General features: G+C 34.2%; 2 protein-coding genes across 2 annotated transcripts; both read left to right on the forward strand.

Moving 5' to 3' along the window:
• Positions 1-8021: 8021 nt before the first annotated feature.
• LOC137391468 (innexin unc-9-like) lies at positions 8022-9643 on the forward strand. Its single transcript, XM_068077953.1, has one exon. It carries the CDS (start codon positions 8022-8024, stop codon positions 9213-9215), a length of 1194 nt encoding a protein of 397 aa, XP_067934054.1. The 3' UTR covers positions 9216-9643.
• Positions 9644-14489: 4846 nt separating this feature from the next.
• On the forward strand, positions 14490-15683 carry LOC137391469 (innexin unc-9-like). Its single transcript, XM_068077954.1, has one exon. The coding sequence runs from the start codon at positions 14490-14492 to the stop codon at positions 15681-15683; it is 1194 nt and encodes a 397-aa protein (XP_067934055.1).
• Positions 15684-19713: the final 4030 nt, after the last annotated feature.

Here is a 19713-nt window from a genome sequence, read left to right on the forward strand (position 1 = left end):
TATATATATATATACACATGGTAGCAGACAGCATCATTCAGATATCTTTAAAATGGCATCGTTTATTTGTGAGAAGCTGATCAAACTAGAATTATTCACTTAGTCCATTTGGGTTAAATAAATGTGCCATGTGTATTTTTATAGAATTTTATTAAAGAAAATGTGGCATTCAATTGTGTTTTTATTGAAACATGATTGCAAGAAGCAAGGTTTCAGCTCTATGGAACAAATACTTTGATTAATTTTGGACAATGTAAAAATTCATATCCATATGCTATAGGCTATTTATCTGAATAATGAAATTTCCACAAAAGTGCCAAACAACTTTGACGGTGAGCTGAATTTTATCTGAGAAATGATATTCCGGCAGTTGACTTGCCATGATTGTGCTTCCAACCATAGATACAGATCAGGGCAGTTTTTACTTAAATATCCAAGATTAATTTAAAATAAGTCGCAGTTGTTTTAGTAGGCCATTCTATAAGCTTCTGTTCACAAATTAATACAAATTTATTATGTTTTAACTCGCTAATTGAGCTAGTTTTTTTAAACGATTAAGACTAGATTACTATGATTACACATGACAGCAATTCATGCTATAAAATGTAGCCAAGGGGAAATTAAAATGGAAGCATATCAATACAAACTCGTGGGAGATGACTTCTTTTAATCGAGCTGGTTGAAGATCTGCTAGCATACATAAGCCACAACCAAAAACAGTCTTAGTCACCTTGACTGACTGCAAGAGAAAGAAAGAGAGACAATTCACTAGTAGTCAAATTATCAATTTAAAGTTTATATTTTATTGTAAATATAATATTAGGTTTATATTTTATTGCCAATATAATATTAGGTTCATATTTTATTGCCAATATAATATTAGGTTCATATTTTATTGCCAATATAATATTAGTTTCATATTTTATTGCCAATATAATATTAGGTTCATATTTTATTGCCAATATAATATTAAGTTCATATTTTATTGCCGATATAATATTAGGTTCATATTTTATTGCAAATATAACATTAGGTTCATATTTTATTGCCAATATAATATTAGTTTCATATTTTATTGCCAATATAATATTAGGTTCATATTTTATTGCCGATATAATATTATGTTCACATTTCAATCATTATAGTTCAGTATTTCATCATTTAAAGTTTGCTGTCATATTAATTAACTAGTGAAATATAAATTTATCGCTGCAAATGGAAAAAGTTAACACTTTAAATAACCACTTCAAGTTGTACCCTATGCAAGATACTAGCAGTACTTTTGGAGTTGACCAGACATATGATCAATTAAATTCTTGACAATACAACAACATATTTTATTCGCTTGAAACAAATCAAGCATGAAAATGTCAAAGTTGTAATTATTTACTTGCTCCTAAACTGTTTCCAGGATATGTGACCTAAAATACGTTTTGGTATATAATGACAAATCTAGCTGATGCATACATGACTTCTGCATCTTGTACATTTATGTATAAACAGACACTAGTGTAAATATGAACGCTAATTACTTTGTGTATATAGCATAAACTACATCTTGACTAGCAGTAAGAATCAAATAACTCGTCTGAACTTAATCTTCCATTCCTAATTTAACTTTCTCAACACTCATTTAATTTTATTTTTGAAGTAATGCATTTTTAATAGGTTATGATTTGAGATCGACAGTATAAGTTTGGAATGTTATTACTAACAAAACATAGATTACTATATGCACAGCAGGTCTGATAACCAGATTAGATAGTAGGAGAGTGAACACGGTACTTTGACTAGATAGTAGGAGAGTGAACATGGTACTTTGATTAGATAGTAGGAGAGTGAACATGGTACTTTGATTAGATAGTAGGAGAGTGAACACGGTACTTTGATCAGATAGTAGGAGAGTGAACACGGTACTTTGATTAGATAGTAGGAGAATGAACATGGTACTTTGATTAGATAGTAGGAGAGTGAACACGGTACTTTGATTAGATAGTAAGAGAGTGAACATGGTACTTTGATTAGATAGTAGGAGAATGAACATGGTACTTTGATTAGATAGTAGGAGAATGAACATGGTACTTTGATTAGATAGTAGGAGAGTGAACATGGTACTTTGATTAGATAGTAGGAGAGTGAACATGGTATTTTGATTAGATAGTAAGAGAGTGAACATGGTACTTTGATTAGATAGTAGGAGAGTGAACATGGTACTTTGATTAGATAGTAAGAGAGTGAACATGGTACTTTGATTAGATAGTAGGAGAGTGAACATGGTACTTTGATTAGATAGTAAGAGAGTGAACATGGTACTTTGATTAGATAGTAGGAGAGTGAACATGGTACTTTGATTAGATAGTAGGAGTGAGAACATAGTACTTTGATTAGATAGTAGGAGAGTGAACATGGTACTTTGATTAGATAGTAGGAGTGAGAACATAGTACTTTGATTAGATAGTAGGAGAGTGAACATGGTATTTTGATCAGATAGTAGGAGAGTGAACATGGTACTTTGATTAGATAGTAGAAGAGTGAACATGGTATTTTGATCAGATAGTAGGAGAGTGAACATGGTATTTTGATTAGAACGTAGGAGAGTGAATATGGTATTTTGATTTTGGAAATAATCAAAGAATCATGCTTCTTTTATTCCAGTTTGTTGGCCATTGACACGAAATATTCTATGAGCATGAATTACTGCAATAAAAGACATGTTTTTTGGTTAAAATCGGCTATACATTAATCAACTACTCATTTAAGCTAGGTAGTTGTTTTAGTAGTTTAATCACAGAGGTATTTATTTATGGTACTTTTATAAATGTATGTTTTTCATTCTATTTCAACCATAGCAATCTAAGATACACACTATGCATTATGCTTTAGAAATTAATTGAAATTTCAATCATATTGATTATGTGTAAATAGAACGTACTTAAAACCGCTTGCTAATTGTTTAAAACCATGCTTAATAAACTTATAAGCTTACAGGAACGCTCAAAATTGAAGTATATGTAACAGGTGGTGTGATTGGTTAGGACAAGTTTTTTTTAGTTGCATATTGATTTTGAGTTGAAACCATAGATATAATAAACCCTATTATTCTCACAATACATTTATAATATATAATAAATATATTTTTATACAAATAAATAGGGTTTATTATATCCATGGTTGAAACTGAAGAACAAGGGGCCTTAAAATAATTCGTTTACGACTTGTTTATGACTGCCCAGATAAACTAATTCACCAACTTATGTGAACATGTATGCATAGCTCTCTCACATTGCACTATTATATATACCAGTAAAAGCTGGTTGTCTATTTTCTATATATATATATAAATCTGTAAGTCCGTCGTTCAGTGTGTCCGGCCATAGCTATTCAAATTTAGGAAAGAAATATTCGTGCCATTTTGGATTTGATCTCGAAACCTCCTATTCCCTAGATAACATGCTGAACCATTGAGCTACGCAATATTGATGAATTTATTAGATATATTCTGCTATGTGGGTGACAATACGCTACCGTTCTCCATTACAGCGCAACATAATTTTATGCTTGCTCTCACGGCTCTTATTAGTAAGCTTACTCACATTAGCCATTAGCAATGTGCTAGGCTAATAGCAGGCAACTACATTACCTTTTACTGTTTATATGCTGAGTTTTAATACCCGTGCAATGCCGGGCATTCCGCTAGTATATATATTTACCAGTATATATAATATTTTCTTTACTTCAGTTAACTCAACTGGGTAGTAATATCTAATCAAGCATGGGTTTCCTGCCATAGACCTGTGAGTATGAGCCCTCACCTCAAGATCTTAGCCATTCCCAGTAGTACATTTTTCTGCAATTCACTTGTGTTGATTGTTCCCTTGTTGATAAGCAGGGGTTATTATACCCACTGCTGCAATTGCTATAAGAATTTCAATTGTTATTACGTGCCATCACTTTTCAATCTTCTCTCCAAGTGAGAGGTATTTCTCTACTTCTTCCTTTTCTTTGCTGGCTGTTTAGTAGTTGTTGGGACTTTAATAGATACTGCCATATCTATTAAAGTAGACCTCTCGCTCTTCTTGTCCACTGCTACATTATCTGGTTGGTTAGACAAAACATGCTTGTCAATTTAAATATATATCTATATAGGTATATATATATATATTAGCTGAATACTCAGCGTTGCTTGGGTAATAAAAAAGCCTATAGACAAAAAGTTTATTTTTATTTAACACTAGCAGAAATTATAATTATTATTTATTATAATAATAACAATAAATATTAAGGATATTAAAAACAGCTTATAAACAGTAGTCGATAATGTAGTTGCCTGCCACTTACCATTAGCCTGGCACAATGCCGCTAGGTAATTTGAGCAAGCTAGTATCCATATTGCTAAACTAACTAATAAGAGACGTGAGAGCTAGCTTTAGTGACATTGCACCGTGATGTAATGCAGAGTCGCAATGCGTATTTTAACCTTGATAATCATATCGCCCAATGATTCTAATGCATTTCGAATAGATGCATTAGATGCATTAGATGCTAACCATCTTGCATTGGTTAGCTTATTGCCTGGTGAATGGAAGGTCTCGAGATCAAATCTTCTGCGATACGGATTCTTTATTCCAAGATTCTAATAGCTATAGCTGGACAGCCCAAATCAAAGACCAAATCAAAGACCAAATCACAGACCAAATCACAGACACTGAGACTTATTTATATAGATATAGCACATAACATTTACTATTCTAACATTCATAATTCATATCATGAGAAAAGTGTTTTTTGTGCAGTTAAAATGAATTAAGAGAAAAAATAAAACAACTGTGAAGGTTTTCAAACTATTTTAAACAACTGCAACTTTTGAATTTCATATCATGAAAGAAGTGCTTTGTTGTAATAAATTAAAAAAAAAAATAAAACTGTAAAGGTGTTTAAATGTTAATGTAAAAAATTAGCAAATACTGGCTAAATATGGTCTGTTTTGCAACGATTACAATGAAAAATTATTTGGTATACAATTATATGAGTTTAGTTTGTTTCAGTGTTGGCATCATAAGGGGAAAATATCGCATAGGCGTATAGAGTAGTATAGAAGCCCATAGTAGTTATCTAATGCAATCACCTCTTGGTAAAAGTCATCAAAATCATCATCATCATTAAAAAATGTAACAAAACAATATTTTAATCTTAAGTAATTATAGTTACCTACAATAACTTTGGTGCATTTTGTAGCTATGATCTGCAAAAAAATGTAACATTACAATGCACTATGTGCAGAGTTCTTACTTTCGAGACAGACGTGTAGCTTAAACGCTAAGTCTGACTTAAATAATTTAGCTTACTAAAAACATTCTTGAAGGAAGTTTGACTAAAATTTATCACTCATCTGGTTGCAAATTTGATTTTAGCATAATGAATAAACCTGCACTGATATAGCGGCAAAATAGCATATAGACATTTTTGTTATTTCGTTGTAATAAGTACAACAATCGTCAAATTTGAATTTTGAGAGAAATTATTGTTAATATCGCATGGCGGAAAACAAATTCGCCCTAGTATGGCGAGGACGAAACAGAATCGTGTTTCATAGTCAGGTAAAAAATATTTTATAATAGGGGCATCGTACTTCGTGGGCGCAATGTATCAATTAGTACATCATTTAGCATGTACCATCGAGAAAAGTGTATACGGTAAGAGCATTGGAAGAGCGTAATAAGAGCATTGGAATTCTAAGGACTGTGTAGCTTACTGGTTTAATGCGTGGTTAGAAACTGGTGGTTGCAATTTCTGTGGGTTCAAATCCAGCACAACGCAAGCTTTTCATTCTGAACAGACGGACAGCCACTGAAACTTCTATCTATTATAAGAACTAAGTATATATATATATATATATATATATATACTTAGTATATACATATACTATATAAACTATATATATTATATTAAATTATTATTATTATTATTAAATTAAATTATTATTATATATATATATAAACTATATATATATATATATATATATATATATATATATATATATATATATATATATATACTTAGTTTTTATTATAGATATGCCTTGACTAGGGGGTCTTGTTTATAGACTGCAGAGGTGTTAAACATGTTCTGAACACTCAAATCAAAGTTGGTGACCTGTGATTCCAAAACTAACATTACTTCTAAGCTTCAACACTGTACTTTGCTTGCTATTATGAAATTTTTTAACATTCAGATGCCTCAGATGCTTTTCATATAAAAATTAAAACTTTACAGTTTTTTGAAAATTTGTTTTTTTTTTCTAATCCAAGTATCTGATAGTGGTTTATTTGCATACAAAACAACTATATATTATGGTAGAAAATGTTTGTAAGCAATAAAATCGTTCACAAAGCTTACACAATGCTAAATTTTATAATAAACTAGCTGTGCTACCCGGCATTGCCCGGGTAATAGAAAAGTCTTTGGACAAAAAATGATTTGTATTCAACATATAACAACATTTCCATTCTAACATTCAAACTACATATCATGAGAAAAGTGTTTTGTCTTATAAACAATGAGAAGTAGTTAGAATTGCTCACTATTAGCCTGCGCGCTATCAGCCAGTATGTTTAATTATGTGAGCGAACAGCTTCTCGTGACGTATGACCTGTAGACTGTACTGTACCCGTATGAGTCGTACGCAAATTTGTTGGGTATTTGCTCTCATATACTGACTTATATTGGGAAAGTAGCAATTCAATTTTTGTGGTCTAGTGGATAGTGCGTCGGTCTGGTGAATGGCCGGGTCTGAGATCGAATCTTCTTCGGTACGGAATCTTTATCTCAAGATTTTAGGATCTCTAGCCGGAATGCGTTAACACATACATTTACTTTGAGGAATATATATACAGACTAACCAAATATGTCAACTGGAGTTGTGCATGTAATGCAATAGTTACACAATGAATTTGAGGAACTTACCTGGAAAGATAGAACTTTATTAAAATCTTTACTAAAACAATACCCACGTTTTTGGGCCAGCTTAACAATCATTACAAGTAACGCTCAACAGTGCTAGTTATTAATCCCAAGCAAACGCTGCAAGCGTGAGTATCTTAACCAATGTAATGACTATTTGCTCACCACTATTAACTTACCTGGTGGAGCTTACCTTTCTTAAAACAATTGCAGTGTTTGCAGAGAGCCTAATAATCGCTTCGTTACACATAACTGTCAACACACAATACTTGCTTGCGAGCATCAAGCGCTTTAAACGCAAGTTTTCCAACCAATGTAATGAATACATTTGCTTTTATTACTTGCTATGCTCAGCTGGACACATAATATAATGGTTAAGTGAGCTGCCTCTATAAGTGAAGATTCTGATATCGAATCCAGGACATGGTGATTTTTTATCGCTAGATTTTAAGCGCTTTAATCGGACACAGGGATTACAACAAAACAAACAAACACTGAGATTTGTGTATATAGGTGGATAGCTATATATTGCTGGATTGTAGTGACCTTAGCATAACAGGATTGCCTATTTCAAGTTTTTGTGATCGCGCCAACTCAACTTGTCGTATCCATAATCGGTTTTTTGGTACAATGTTTAAAAGACAAAATTTTACCAAGTTGACCATCGAACAATTCTAGCAATCTAAAATCTTTGATAAAACGTGATTAAAAAACTGCACTCATCACGCACAACTCAAAAACTAATTAATAATTTCATGCGTCGGCTGACCCGGAGGCAAAAAAAATAATTTCAGAGCACAAAGCTTGCTGCCTGAACAAATACAATGTGTCAATATCAGACGAAAGAGTGAGAGAAACAGATGTTGAAGATTCATGTGTCGTACTAGTCGCAGAAACGAATGTAGCCTCGGAAGGAAGTACTCTGCATTATGGAGTAGAGAATGGGAGCGAGTCTTTCTCATCTCATGTACGGGCTCAGTGTAGAGTATGTTCTTGAGATATATATGTACTTGGTAAGTTATTATCTTAAGTGCTCACTTTCCATCTGTTTCCCTTTCAGAATGGCTCTCCTTGAAGCTCTCTATCCATTGACAGAAGTTTCCAGATTTAGACGACGGTATGATGACGACTGCATTGACCGTCTTAACAATCGATATACGATGTTTATTTTCATAGTACTGGGGATCATTATCAGCACTCGTCAATACGTGGGTGACCCAATATCATGCTGGGCACCGGCGCAGTTTCCTCATGAATGGGTTGAATATACTAACAAAATCTGTTGGATTAGTAATACCTACTACGTACCGATGGATGAGGCGATACCCAACATAGACGATAACAAGGATTTCAAGATCGCTTACTACCAGTGGGTGCCTATTATGATCTTTCTGCAGGCGATCTTCTGTTTTGCGCCGAGTATGCTATGGAAAAAGTTAAACAATCAGAGTGGGATTCATGTAAATAAGATCGTATCCGTAGTGGGTGGAGCGGAACACGGAAGTCCAGAAGTAAGGGATAAAACCATTAGATATATTGTCAGAAATTTAGATAGAGCCCTTCGATCACAAAGAGAGTATCGGACAGGGTGTTTCGCAAACTGTCGCCAAACAATCGCTCGAAACTGCTTCATCATTTGTGGAAAACGGTATGGAAACTATTTGATAATGCTTTATTTATTTGTTAAAATCCTGTACATCGCAAATGGAATCGGACAGCTGTTCCTATTAAACGCTTTCTTAGGCGATGGGTACTACTTGTACGGAGTAGAGGTAGTAAGAGATATGGCTCGAGGTAAAAACTGGACGACTTCTCAAAGATTTCCTCGAGTAACTCTTTGTGATTTTGATATCCGAGCTCTTGGCAATCGAATACACCCATACACAGTGCAGTGTGCCTTACCCATAAACCTTTTCAATGAAAAAGTTTACATATTTATCTGGTTTTGGCTGGTATTCATTTCTATAGCAACCATTTTGAATTTTGTTTTGTGGATGTGGACACTTTTCAGAAGGAACCGCCGACAGTATGTTCGTAAATATCTTAAAATAATGCACAAGAATTTTGCCAAAGGAGATTATACACCATCAAAAGACTTCTGCGAAGACTACCTACGACAGGATGGCATATTCGTGCTCAGACTGATTGCTAAAAACACGAATGACGTGGTTGTAGGGGAGATAATACAAGCGATGTGGGAATATTACAAAAAACATCATTCACAATCATCAAATAAACTTTCTGAAGAAGTCTAGCATTGGCTTCCATACCTGCCTCAATTACAACGGTTACACCACAACCATCAATCATTACTAACATACAGAGGTCGGTAGGCAGGCTAAATTTTGTGCCTACGAGTGGTCTTTTGAGAGTCTTGTTACAACATTTTTCCATTTTATTTGTTTTATCAAAACTCCAGAGAGGTCTGTAGTAAGGTGGTGTTAACAGTCATTTTGTAGATATTAGCGTGAATAAAAAAAAATTTTTTGCTATCGAAAGGATGGTGGTAAATAAATATGAAGAGACAGCAAGACATCACACCTGCAAGACATCACAACCTAAAACTTCACTGCACCACACGCGATGTATTTGATCTAATCAATCCATTGAGGAATTGTTCTACAGACTGAGCATAACAGAAACATTCTATATTTTCTCAGTTATTTCTAATGATATTATTTTTGTAGCTAGTAAATTTGATACTTATTTCAAAATAGAAAAAAATATGTGAATAATATTTATTGGTTCATTAGAAATTTTAGTAGATGTTGCAACTACACATTGTCATTTATGTCTTTGTACTACTCTGATAACTATACATTGTCATAGATCTATGTACTGTACAGCTATGACAACTTTAAACTGTCATTGATGTCTATGTGCCAAATATTGTCTGCAAATATAATATATAAGTAGTAACAACAGATGAATAGTTTCTGGAAAAATGAGAATTTACCACTATTTCTATTCAGAAATGAGCATGTGTGTATATGGTTCTTTAGCAGTCAGGAGATCACAGAGAAGAAAGACCACCATCCTCCTCACCTGAGAAGCTAAATGGGCGGTCAAAATAAAATTTAAGAAGACACATCTCAAATTTTTGGCACATTTCCAAGCTTCTGCTGAGCCATTTCTGTACATTTACATTCATATCATTGTAACAATATCTAAATTGCTCAGTTAATGAACCAATCTAGAAAATCACCCATACCGATGCTAGCCTGAGCCAAGCCAACAACCTTAAAGTTTTCGCCCTGTATAAGGAACTTGTCTCTGTAGAAATAAACTGCTATAAAAGCCCAATACTTCTCAGTCAGTTTGGTTACTAAGTAGTGAGTCTAACATCTATAATATTCGCTTTAAAACTAGCTAATAGCTGGCTGCAGAAAAATGTTGGAGTTGTCTGCTCCATATCATCTAGCTTATACTCGGAGCCGATAAACTTGAAATTGTAAAAATTATGACATCATCTGTCGATCAATTAATTTAATAAATTTGGGTTACAATTAATTTACAAAAGAGTTTCTATTACGAGCTAAAAACTTGGTTCCGGTTCAATTTGAAACGGAAACATCTCTACTCCAGCATCACGTTGATCTGTTCGATAGCAAACTCCATACTTCAGGCAAAAGACATTGGGTAAGCAGGAGGGGACAACAATGATAATGAAAAAAAAGGAAAGTCCATTATGTCAAACTACTTGGAGAAAGCATATAGTAACAAATCCTACTTTGTCTTTTGTGTGTGTTTATGTGAGTATGCGTATGTGCGTGTGTGTGTGTATGCGTGTGTGTGTGTATGCGTGTGTGCGTGCATGCGTGTGTGCACGTGTGAGAGTGTGCATGTGTGGGTGTGTATGTGTGTGAGCGTGTGTGCGTGCATGTGTGAACCCTATGTGTTTAAAGATTTTTAGGGCAAAATCATCTAAAACTTACACGCACATGTGCCGCGCTTGCCACTAAGTTGCTAGAAGTATTTGGTCTCAGAACTTTGACTGGCTCCTTGAAACCAGCCACTTAAACACCCACCTGCGAGCTGACTGATCATAAATGAAAGAAATGTCGAGCATCTCCAGGCTTACTGTTAGTCCAGCAGCAAACCAGAAGGAAGTCAATTATGGCAGGTAATAGAGATGAATGTTGTGAGTTCGAGACCCGTACGAAGCGATCTTTTATGAAGCTGTCTTATTACTGTCTATATTATTTCTAGAGTCTGACGCTTTCAATCAAGATTACAAGATGATCAGAGTTATATAAGTAATCAGCTACCTTCCAGCTTTCCAGACTAATAATAATAATCATCCTCACAGTCTGTCGATGCGACGATGACTGTCCTCACTTTGGTCTGATCAAACATCTCCAACCATCTTTATTCCTAGCTCTTTCTTGTCAACCATTCCTGTTCATACCCAGCTTCTTCATATTTCCCTTCACCGTGTCTTGCTAACCATTATTATGTAAATTATTGTGAAAACATTTGATAAAAATATCCTTATTCTTAACTGAGAATATTTATGTTTTCGTATGGAGACTCCGTAACCACGGATACATGTACACAACTTTGCTGTCACGCTACTACTGATATAGTGGTCAGTAAAAACAGTTTATTGAAACAAGTGCTAAGATGATCATTGGACAACATCGATGCGTATGCTTATGCAAGCCTCCTTTTTGTGTCAGCATAGATTATTGGTCACTGTCAGAACTTCGCAACTGTATCACTTGTATCTGGGGAGACACGAAGACATCATCCAGTTTTACTGTTGTCACGTCTGTTTCATCCTCTACAGTAAACAACCTAACGAACTGAGTTGGCAGATTTCTCAGAGTTGTCCAACATCTTTTTGTTGAAAATTTGCTTTTCTAAATTTTTGAAAAAGGTAAGATACATTGGCTTTATGTTTTATAGAGAATATCAGTTCTGTAGCTTGTACATAATTATAACCCGACCACCGACTCATGCTTGCAATGGATTGGTCAAAACTGTGACAGTTTTATATTTGTTCAAAGCTTTGAGGTGTCTGTTTATGTACTTATTTGCTTTTATAAAATTAGGTTAGTGACAAGTTAAGCAATATTTATTTCAAAATGTATGAAGTCGACTCAGACTATTGCATTGTTGTACTTAGTAAAAATAGGCGGTTTGTATGTATGCGCGCACATGACATTTTTGACAAGTGTATAGAAACACTAGTTTAATGTGGTATCTGCTTGTTTGTGTACCAATTGTACCGCACTTTAGTTGTTTTTAAAGTTGATTCAATGGCAAATTTAGTGATTTTTTTGAAACAATGTAAAATAAATTTTGAAAATTGAATCGGTGTAAGGTTAAGAAAGTTTGACAGGCAGTTTGTATGCTTTTGGAGTGAATTAAATTATTGTCGAGTATACAGAAGAGCTCAAAGCTCATTATACACTACAGAGTGCTGCTCACAGAGCTTCTCTTGCTGCCACTCATAGTTCAGAAAAACTTATCACAACTGATACTTTAATTTTCTCAACATAATTTATGCATAAATTTTTATTGGCATTAGTAATTATCGAAAAGTTATGTTTCTTGCTACATGTCAAAAAAAGGAAAAAATGAAAAAAACAGAAGTCGGGAATTATGAAGAATTGAGCTTTATAGTTGGTAATCTAACAGTATTGCAGAGGAGTCAGCATAATGAATTGAAGGTTGTAGTAACAGAAAGTTCATAAACTGGAACACATCATGACTGGTGTAGTAATGTATGTTGGTGTTACAGAATAGAAAACTAGGTTTGTCATATTCGTACAAGGATAAATACAAATATTCAGGACATAATATACACAGGATTTTGAAACCTGTAACACAAATGCAGAAATGAGTAAGTTTGGGATATAGCAACATGTTCAACCATTTTGTGATGTAGTGGGTAGAAGTGTGGTAGGCTGGAATACATGATCAGTAGTACCAAGCTATCGATGCACCTGCTTCAATTCTAGAAAGTATAAAGCTGTACAAAGCTACAAAGTTCTTGCCGTTTCTTTGTAAATCAACATACTTTATAGCAGGCAACATTCTGAACTCAGTTATGCACTCAACTAAATTAATTGCTTTATTAACAGACAACAACATTGTTATCATATTATTGTTACATTATTATATAACTCATTCAGATAACAGGAAAGTTACTGGTAAAAAAAGAGACAATTAAAGTTTTTCACTGAATCTTGCTTTTCGTATACCAACTGTTTTGTATGCCTTAAAAAACCACATACTTGTGGATACAGATAATAACATTAACAAAAATATTTTGGCCTACAACGTTTATTAAAATTACCCAACTTTTTAATGTAAGGTTTTGAATGGCTGCTACACATTTTTATATAAGACTCTTTTTTATCTTATCGCAACCTTAATAATCTAAGCTACACATAATTGCTATACGCTCTACTTTATTGATTTACTTAATTTTTAATCATATTATGCGTTATTAGAGCATACTTGGCGCTGTTTGCTAAGTGTTTAACACGGAGCTTATCGAGTTCAGAAACAAACTAAACCACTTATTAGGCCTACTTGAATATATGTAACTGTTGTTGTGGTTGGTGAACATTAGTCTTTTAGTCGTGTGTTGAATTTGAGTTTGAGACGTGAAGAGCGCAAGGTCTGGAAATAACTTGTTTATAGCATTTTTATGTCTACACAGGTGAGATTGTATTTATAATGGTGCATGTGGAAAGTTATACATTTACGCATAAAAGCTTAAGTAGGTTGAATATAGTGCTACTTTAATAAAAAAAGTTAGTACTCTGGCCCAGGTACTTTTGCGGTATTGAAACTGTGAGCACTTACACATTATCATACAATATATTAATAATTATACAATATTTTGGTTGTGATTATGAGAATTTTAAATAATCAACAACAGCGAATGGCTTTTATACAAAAAATCAAACCGTTTTAGTTTTTGCGATTTGATATATTTTGTAACGCAAGATTTATTTGCATAAAAAGTGACTTATTTATTTTATAAAATAAAAAATAAATAACATTTTTAGATGACTTTATAAACATCTTCAACACTTACTAATAACTAGCTGGACTGTAGAGGTCTGTCTAGATATTACAGAATTATTTATAGGAGGCGATTGTGGTTTCAGCTGTTGAACATCAAACAACTCAAACAATGTAAAGTTTTTAATACAATTTGATTAAAAAACTAGACAAAAGAACTCACTATAACACAGAAAACATTATTTTCATAATTTAATTGTTTCAAGTGCCCTTGGAAAAAACCAAGTTTCAGAGCACAAAGTTTGCTGCCTGAATAAATACAATGTGTCAATAATCGACATGCGAGTGAGACTAACAGACATTAAAGCTTGGTTTGGCGTAATAATAACTGAGTCGAATTTAGCCTAGGAAGTGGTAATCCTACGCTAAGGAGTACAAACTGTGAGCAAGTCTGTCTCAGGCACAGGCTCAGTAAGGAGAAAGTTTTTAAGATATACTTATTAAGCTATTATATCAAGTTTTAAGGTTCCGTGTATTTCCCTTTTAGAATGGCTCTCCTTGAAGCTCTCTATCCGTTGACAGAAGTCTCCGGGTTTAATATACGGTATGATGCTGACTGCGTCGACCGTCTCAACAGCCGATATACAGTGCTTATCTTCATGGTACTGGGTATCATTATCAGCACTCGTCAGTATGTCGGTGACGTAATATCGTGCTGGGCACCGGCACAGTTTCCCGATAAATGGTTTGAATATACTGACAGAGTTTGCTGGATCAGCAATACCTACTACGTGCCGATGGATGAAGCGATACCAAACTTAGACGATAACAAGAAGGTGAAAATCGCTTACTACCAGTGGGTGCCTATCGTGATCTTTCTGCAGGCTATTCTCTGTTTTGCGCCGAGTATGGTATGGCAAACGCTGAACAATCAGAGTGGGATTAACGTAAACGAAATTGTGTCAGTAGTGAGTGGAGCAAAATACGGTGGCTATGGAGTAGGAGAGAATACTATTAAGTATATTGTCAAAAATTTAGACAGAGCCCTCCGATCACAACAGGAGTATCGTACAGGATGTTTTGTCAACTTTCGCCAAAGCATCGCTCGAAACTGCTTCATCATTTGTGGAAAACGATATGGAAACTATTTGATAACGTTCTACCTATTTGTTAAAATCCTATACATCGCAAATGGAATCGGACAGCTGTTCCTATTAAACGCTTTCTTAGGCGATGGGTACTACTTGTACGGAGTAGAGGTAGTAAGAGATATGGCTCGAGGTAAAAACTGGACGACTTCTCAAAGATTTCCTCGAGTAACTCTTTGCGATTTTGATATTCGCGCTCTTGGCAATCGAATACACTCATACACCGTGCAGTGTGCCTTACCCATAAATCTTTTTAATGAAAAGGTTTACATATTTATTTGGTTTTGGCTGGTATTCATGTCTATAGCGAATGTTCTGAACTTTGTTCTGTGGATGTGGACACTTTTCAGCAGGAACCGCCGGCAGTATGTTCGTAAATATCTTAAAATAATGCACAAGAATTTCGCAAAGGATGATTGCACACCATCAAAAGAGTTTTGTGAAGACTACCTACGACAAGACGGCATATTCGTGCTCAGACTGATTGCTAAAAACACGAATGACGTGGTTGTAGGATGGATAATACAAGAAATGTGGGAACGTTATAAAAAACACCATCCACAAACTTCAAAGAAACTTTCTGAGGAAGTCTAGTAATGGCTTCCATACCTGCCTCAATTACAACGGTTACATCACAACCATCAATCATTACTAACATATAGAGGTTGGTAGCCTGGCTAAATTTTGTGCCTACAAGTGGTCTTTTGAGACTCTTATTTCAACATTTTTCCATTTTATTTGTTATATCAAAACTACAAGAAGGTCTGTGGTATTAATAGTCATTATTTAGATGTTAGCCTGAATAAAAAATTTTTTCTTGCGATCGGAAGGATGGCGGTGGGTAGATACAAAGAGACAGCAAGACGTCGCACCTGCATAAGATTTCACTGCACTACACACAATGTATTTTATTTAATCAATTCACTGAGGAACTGCTCTACAAACTGAGCATAACAAAAACATTCTATACTTTCTCAGTTATTTCTAATGATATTATTTTTGTAGCTAGTAACTTTGACGGCTATTTCAAAATACAAAAAAAATATGTGAATAATATTTATTGGTTCAGTAGAAACTTTAGTAGATGTTGCAACTATACATTGTCATTTATGTCTTTGTACTACACTGATAACTATACATTTTCATAGATCTATGTACTGTACAGCTATGACAACTTTAAACTGTCATAGATGTCTATGTGCCAAATATTGTCTGCAAATATAATATGTAACTACTAACAATAGAAAAAAAGATGCTGAAAAATATAAAAGTTCATGTGTGTGCAAGCACAGGCTCAGGTGTGAGCACATGTGTGTGTGCGTGTGAGAGTGTGGGTGTGTATGTGTGTGAGCGTGCGTGTGCACATGTGTGAACCCTATGCGTTTAAAGATTTTTAGGGCAATATCATCTAAAACTCACACGCATATGCACCGTGCTTACTACTAAGTTGCTAAAAATATTTGATTTCTAAACTTTGACTAGTTCCTTGGAACCAGCCACTTAAATACCCACCTGCGAGCTAACTTGAATGTTGCGAGTTCGAGACCCGTACGAAGCGATCTTTTATGAAGCTGTCTTATTACTGTCTATATTATTTCTTGAGTCTGATGCTTTCAAGCAAGATTACAAAATGATCAGAGTTATATAAGTAATCAGCTACCTTCCTGCTTTCCAGACTATTATTTACTATAATAAGTTCCGTGTTCCGCGATGTTAAAAAATTCTCATTTGAGGGAAAAGTTATAAGAGCAGACTCACTACAGCTTTTTTAATGGGCAAGCGCGGGTCCAGTTCAAACAATGCCAGGCTCATTTGGCAATGTTAGAACTCTAGTTTTCCATATAAATGTGTCACAATCTATTTCATTAGAAAATCCAGGATGTTTGCCCTCAATATACATGTTCATGGAATTTTTTCGTGAAAGCAGTGTATTAATTTGTGTTGAAAATCTAAATGCCTGCTGTAGGCTATCTGATTGAAAAAAGAAATCCAGGTCTTGCTGCTAGTAATAAAATAAATTTTATATAAAGAAAGTCGACAAGGGTACCAGTGAAAGACGACTCCATCTGCAGACCTTAAAATCCCTCCTCATGTTTTCTAATACTATTCAAGTACATGTATGTATGACTCAACCAGACTCTTCATAGCTAGATAATCCATAACTCTTCATAATTAGATTATCCATGCTAAACTTGCTTCAAGACTAAAAGGGTAACTGCAACACAATTATATGCTAAAAATACCAGAGCTCATTTTTTTGATAAGAGGTAACTAAATTAACATTCCCAGGCTATATGAGCTGATTAATTCCCGTCCCAACTTTTTTGCCTGTGAATGGTGGTCGGTCTAATAATGACCGCAAGGCGCTGTGAAATAGCGTAAACCTTTTTTCAACTCCCATTTATCACTCTCTTGAGTACACGGCAATAATGAGGAGGATCACAGGCTAAATCGATCTATGTATGCCAGTCTGTCTCAATCTGAAAGAATTAGTTTAGTATTAACAGTGTTAGTATTATTATGTATCTGAAACCAATGATTATAGCACAATCCTAACAGAGCTCGATCATTAAACCCTGCCCATATGAGAGCCGTCGGCTATCCTTGGGGGGCTGTATATCATTGCTGAAACCCTGTTGCTATTCACACACCTTTGGTTTCAGTGTCTCCATTTTATTTAGACTTGCATTTAAAATTATAATTAATTTTAAAAATGACAAAATTGTCAATGTTTAATAACCAAAAAAATTCTTCTGTCTTAAACCTTATAAGCTACCTAAATATATACATACATCAAAAAAAAATTTCCCTCATCCCCGTTAACACAAGTGGGAGAAGTAATGTATAGTCAAGTCCAGGCCTTTTACCAGAGACCTGGGAGTTGTGTACTCGCCTCAAGATCTTACCCATTCCTAACCGCGTTTTTATAGCAACTAATGCGTTGACTTGATGCAAGCCAAAATTGATGTGCAGATGTTATTACACCCAATGACAAATTTAATGATTTTTTCTGAAAACTCGCAAAGTAAACAATGAGAATTGATTTGGTGCAAGGTTAAGAAAGTTTGACAGGCAGTTTGTATGCTTTTGGAATGAACTAAATTATTGTCGAGTATACAGAAGAGCTCAAAGCTCATTATACACTACAGAGTGCTGCTCACAGAGCTTCTCTTGCTGCCACTCATAGTTCAGAAAAACTTATCACAACTGATTCTTGTGATTCTTTTCTCAACATAATTTATGCATAAATTTTTATTGGCATTAGTAATTATCAAAAAGTTATGTTTCTTGCTACATGTCAAAAAAAGGAAAAAATGAAAAAAACAGAAGTCAGGAATTATGAAGAATTGAGCTTTATAGTTGGTAATCTAACAGTATTGCAGAGGAGTCAGCATAATGAATTGAAGGTTGTAGTAACAGAAAGTTCATAAACTGAAACACATCATGACTGGTGTAGTAATGTATGTTTGTGTTACAGAATAGAAAACTAGGTTTGTCATATTCGTACAAGGATAAATACAAATATTCAGGACATAATATACACAGGATTTTGAAACCTGCAAAACAAATGCAGAAAAGAGTAAGTTTGGGATATAGCAACATGTTCAACGATTTTGTGATGTAGTGGGTAGAAGTGTGGTAGGCTGGAATACGTGATCAGTAGTACAAAGCTATCGATGCACCTGCTTCAATTCTAGAAAGTATAAAGCTGTACAAAGCTACAAAGCTCTTGCCGTTTCATTGTAAATCAACATACTTTATAGCAGGTGATTTTCTGAACTCAGTTATGCACTCAACTAAATTAATTGCTTTATTAACAGACAACAACATTGTTATCATATTATTGTTACATTATTATATAATAACTCATTCAGTTAACAAGATTGTTACTGGTAAAAAAAGAGACAATTAAAGTTTTTCACTGAATCTTGCTTTTCGTATACCAACTTTTTTGTATGCCTTAAAAAACCACATACTTGTGGATACAGATAATAACATTAACAAAAATATTTTGGCCTACAACGTTTATTAAAATTACCCAACTTTTTAATGTAAGGTTTTGAATGGCTGCTACACATTTTTATATAAGACTCTTTTTTATCTTATCGCAACCTTAATAATCTAAGCTACACATAATTGCTATACGCTCTACTTTATTGATTTATTTAATTTTTAATCATATTATGCGTTATTAGAGCATACTTGGCGCTGTTTGCTAAGTGTTTAACACGGAGCTTATCGAGTTCAGAAACAAACTAAACCACTTATTAGGCCTACTTGAATATATGTAACTGTTGTTGTGGTTGGTGAACATTAGTCTTTTAGTTGTGCGTTGAATTTGAGTTTGAGACGTGAAAAGCTCAAGGTCTGGAAATGACTTGTTTATGGCATTTTTATGGCTACACAGGTGAGATTGTATTTATAATGGTGCATGTGGAAAGTTATACATTTACACATAAAAGCTTAAGTAGGTTGAATATAGAGCTACTTTAATAAAAAAAGTTAGTACCCTGGCCCAGGTACTTTTGCGGTATTGAAACTGTGAGCACTTACACATTATCATACAATATATTAATAATTATACAATATTTTGGTTGTGATTATGAGAATTTTAAATAATCAA

This window comes from Watersipora subatra, chromosome 3 (assembly GCF_963576615.1).
Source record: "Watersipora subatra chromosome 3, tzWatSuba1.1, whole genome shotgun sequence".
In the NCBI taxonomy this organism is placed as follows: Eukaryota; Metazoa; Bryozoa; class Gymnolaemata; order Cheilostomatida; family Watersiporidae; genus Watersipora; species Watersipora subatra.

Bases quoted from the DNA above. Each gene is read 5' to 3' on its own strand.
- LOC137391468 (XM_068077953.1), top strand. From the start codon at position 8,022: ATGGCTCTCCTTGAAGCTCTCTATCCATTGACAGAAGTTTCCAGATTT.
- LOC137391469 (XM_068077954.1), top strand. From the start codon at position 14,490: ATGGCTCTCCTTGAAGCTCTCTATCCGTTGACAGAAGTCTCCGGGTTT.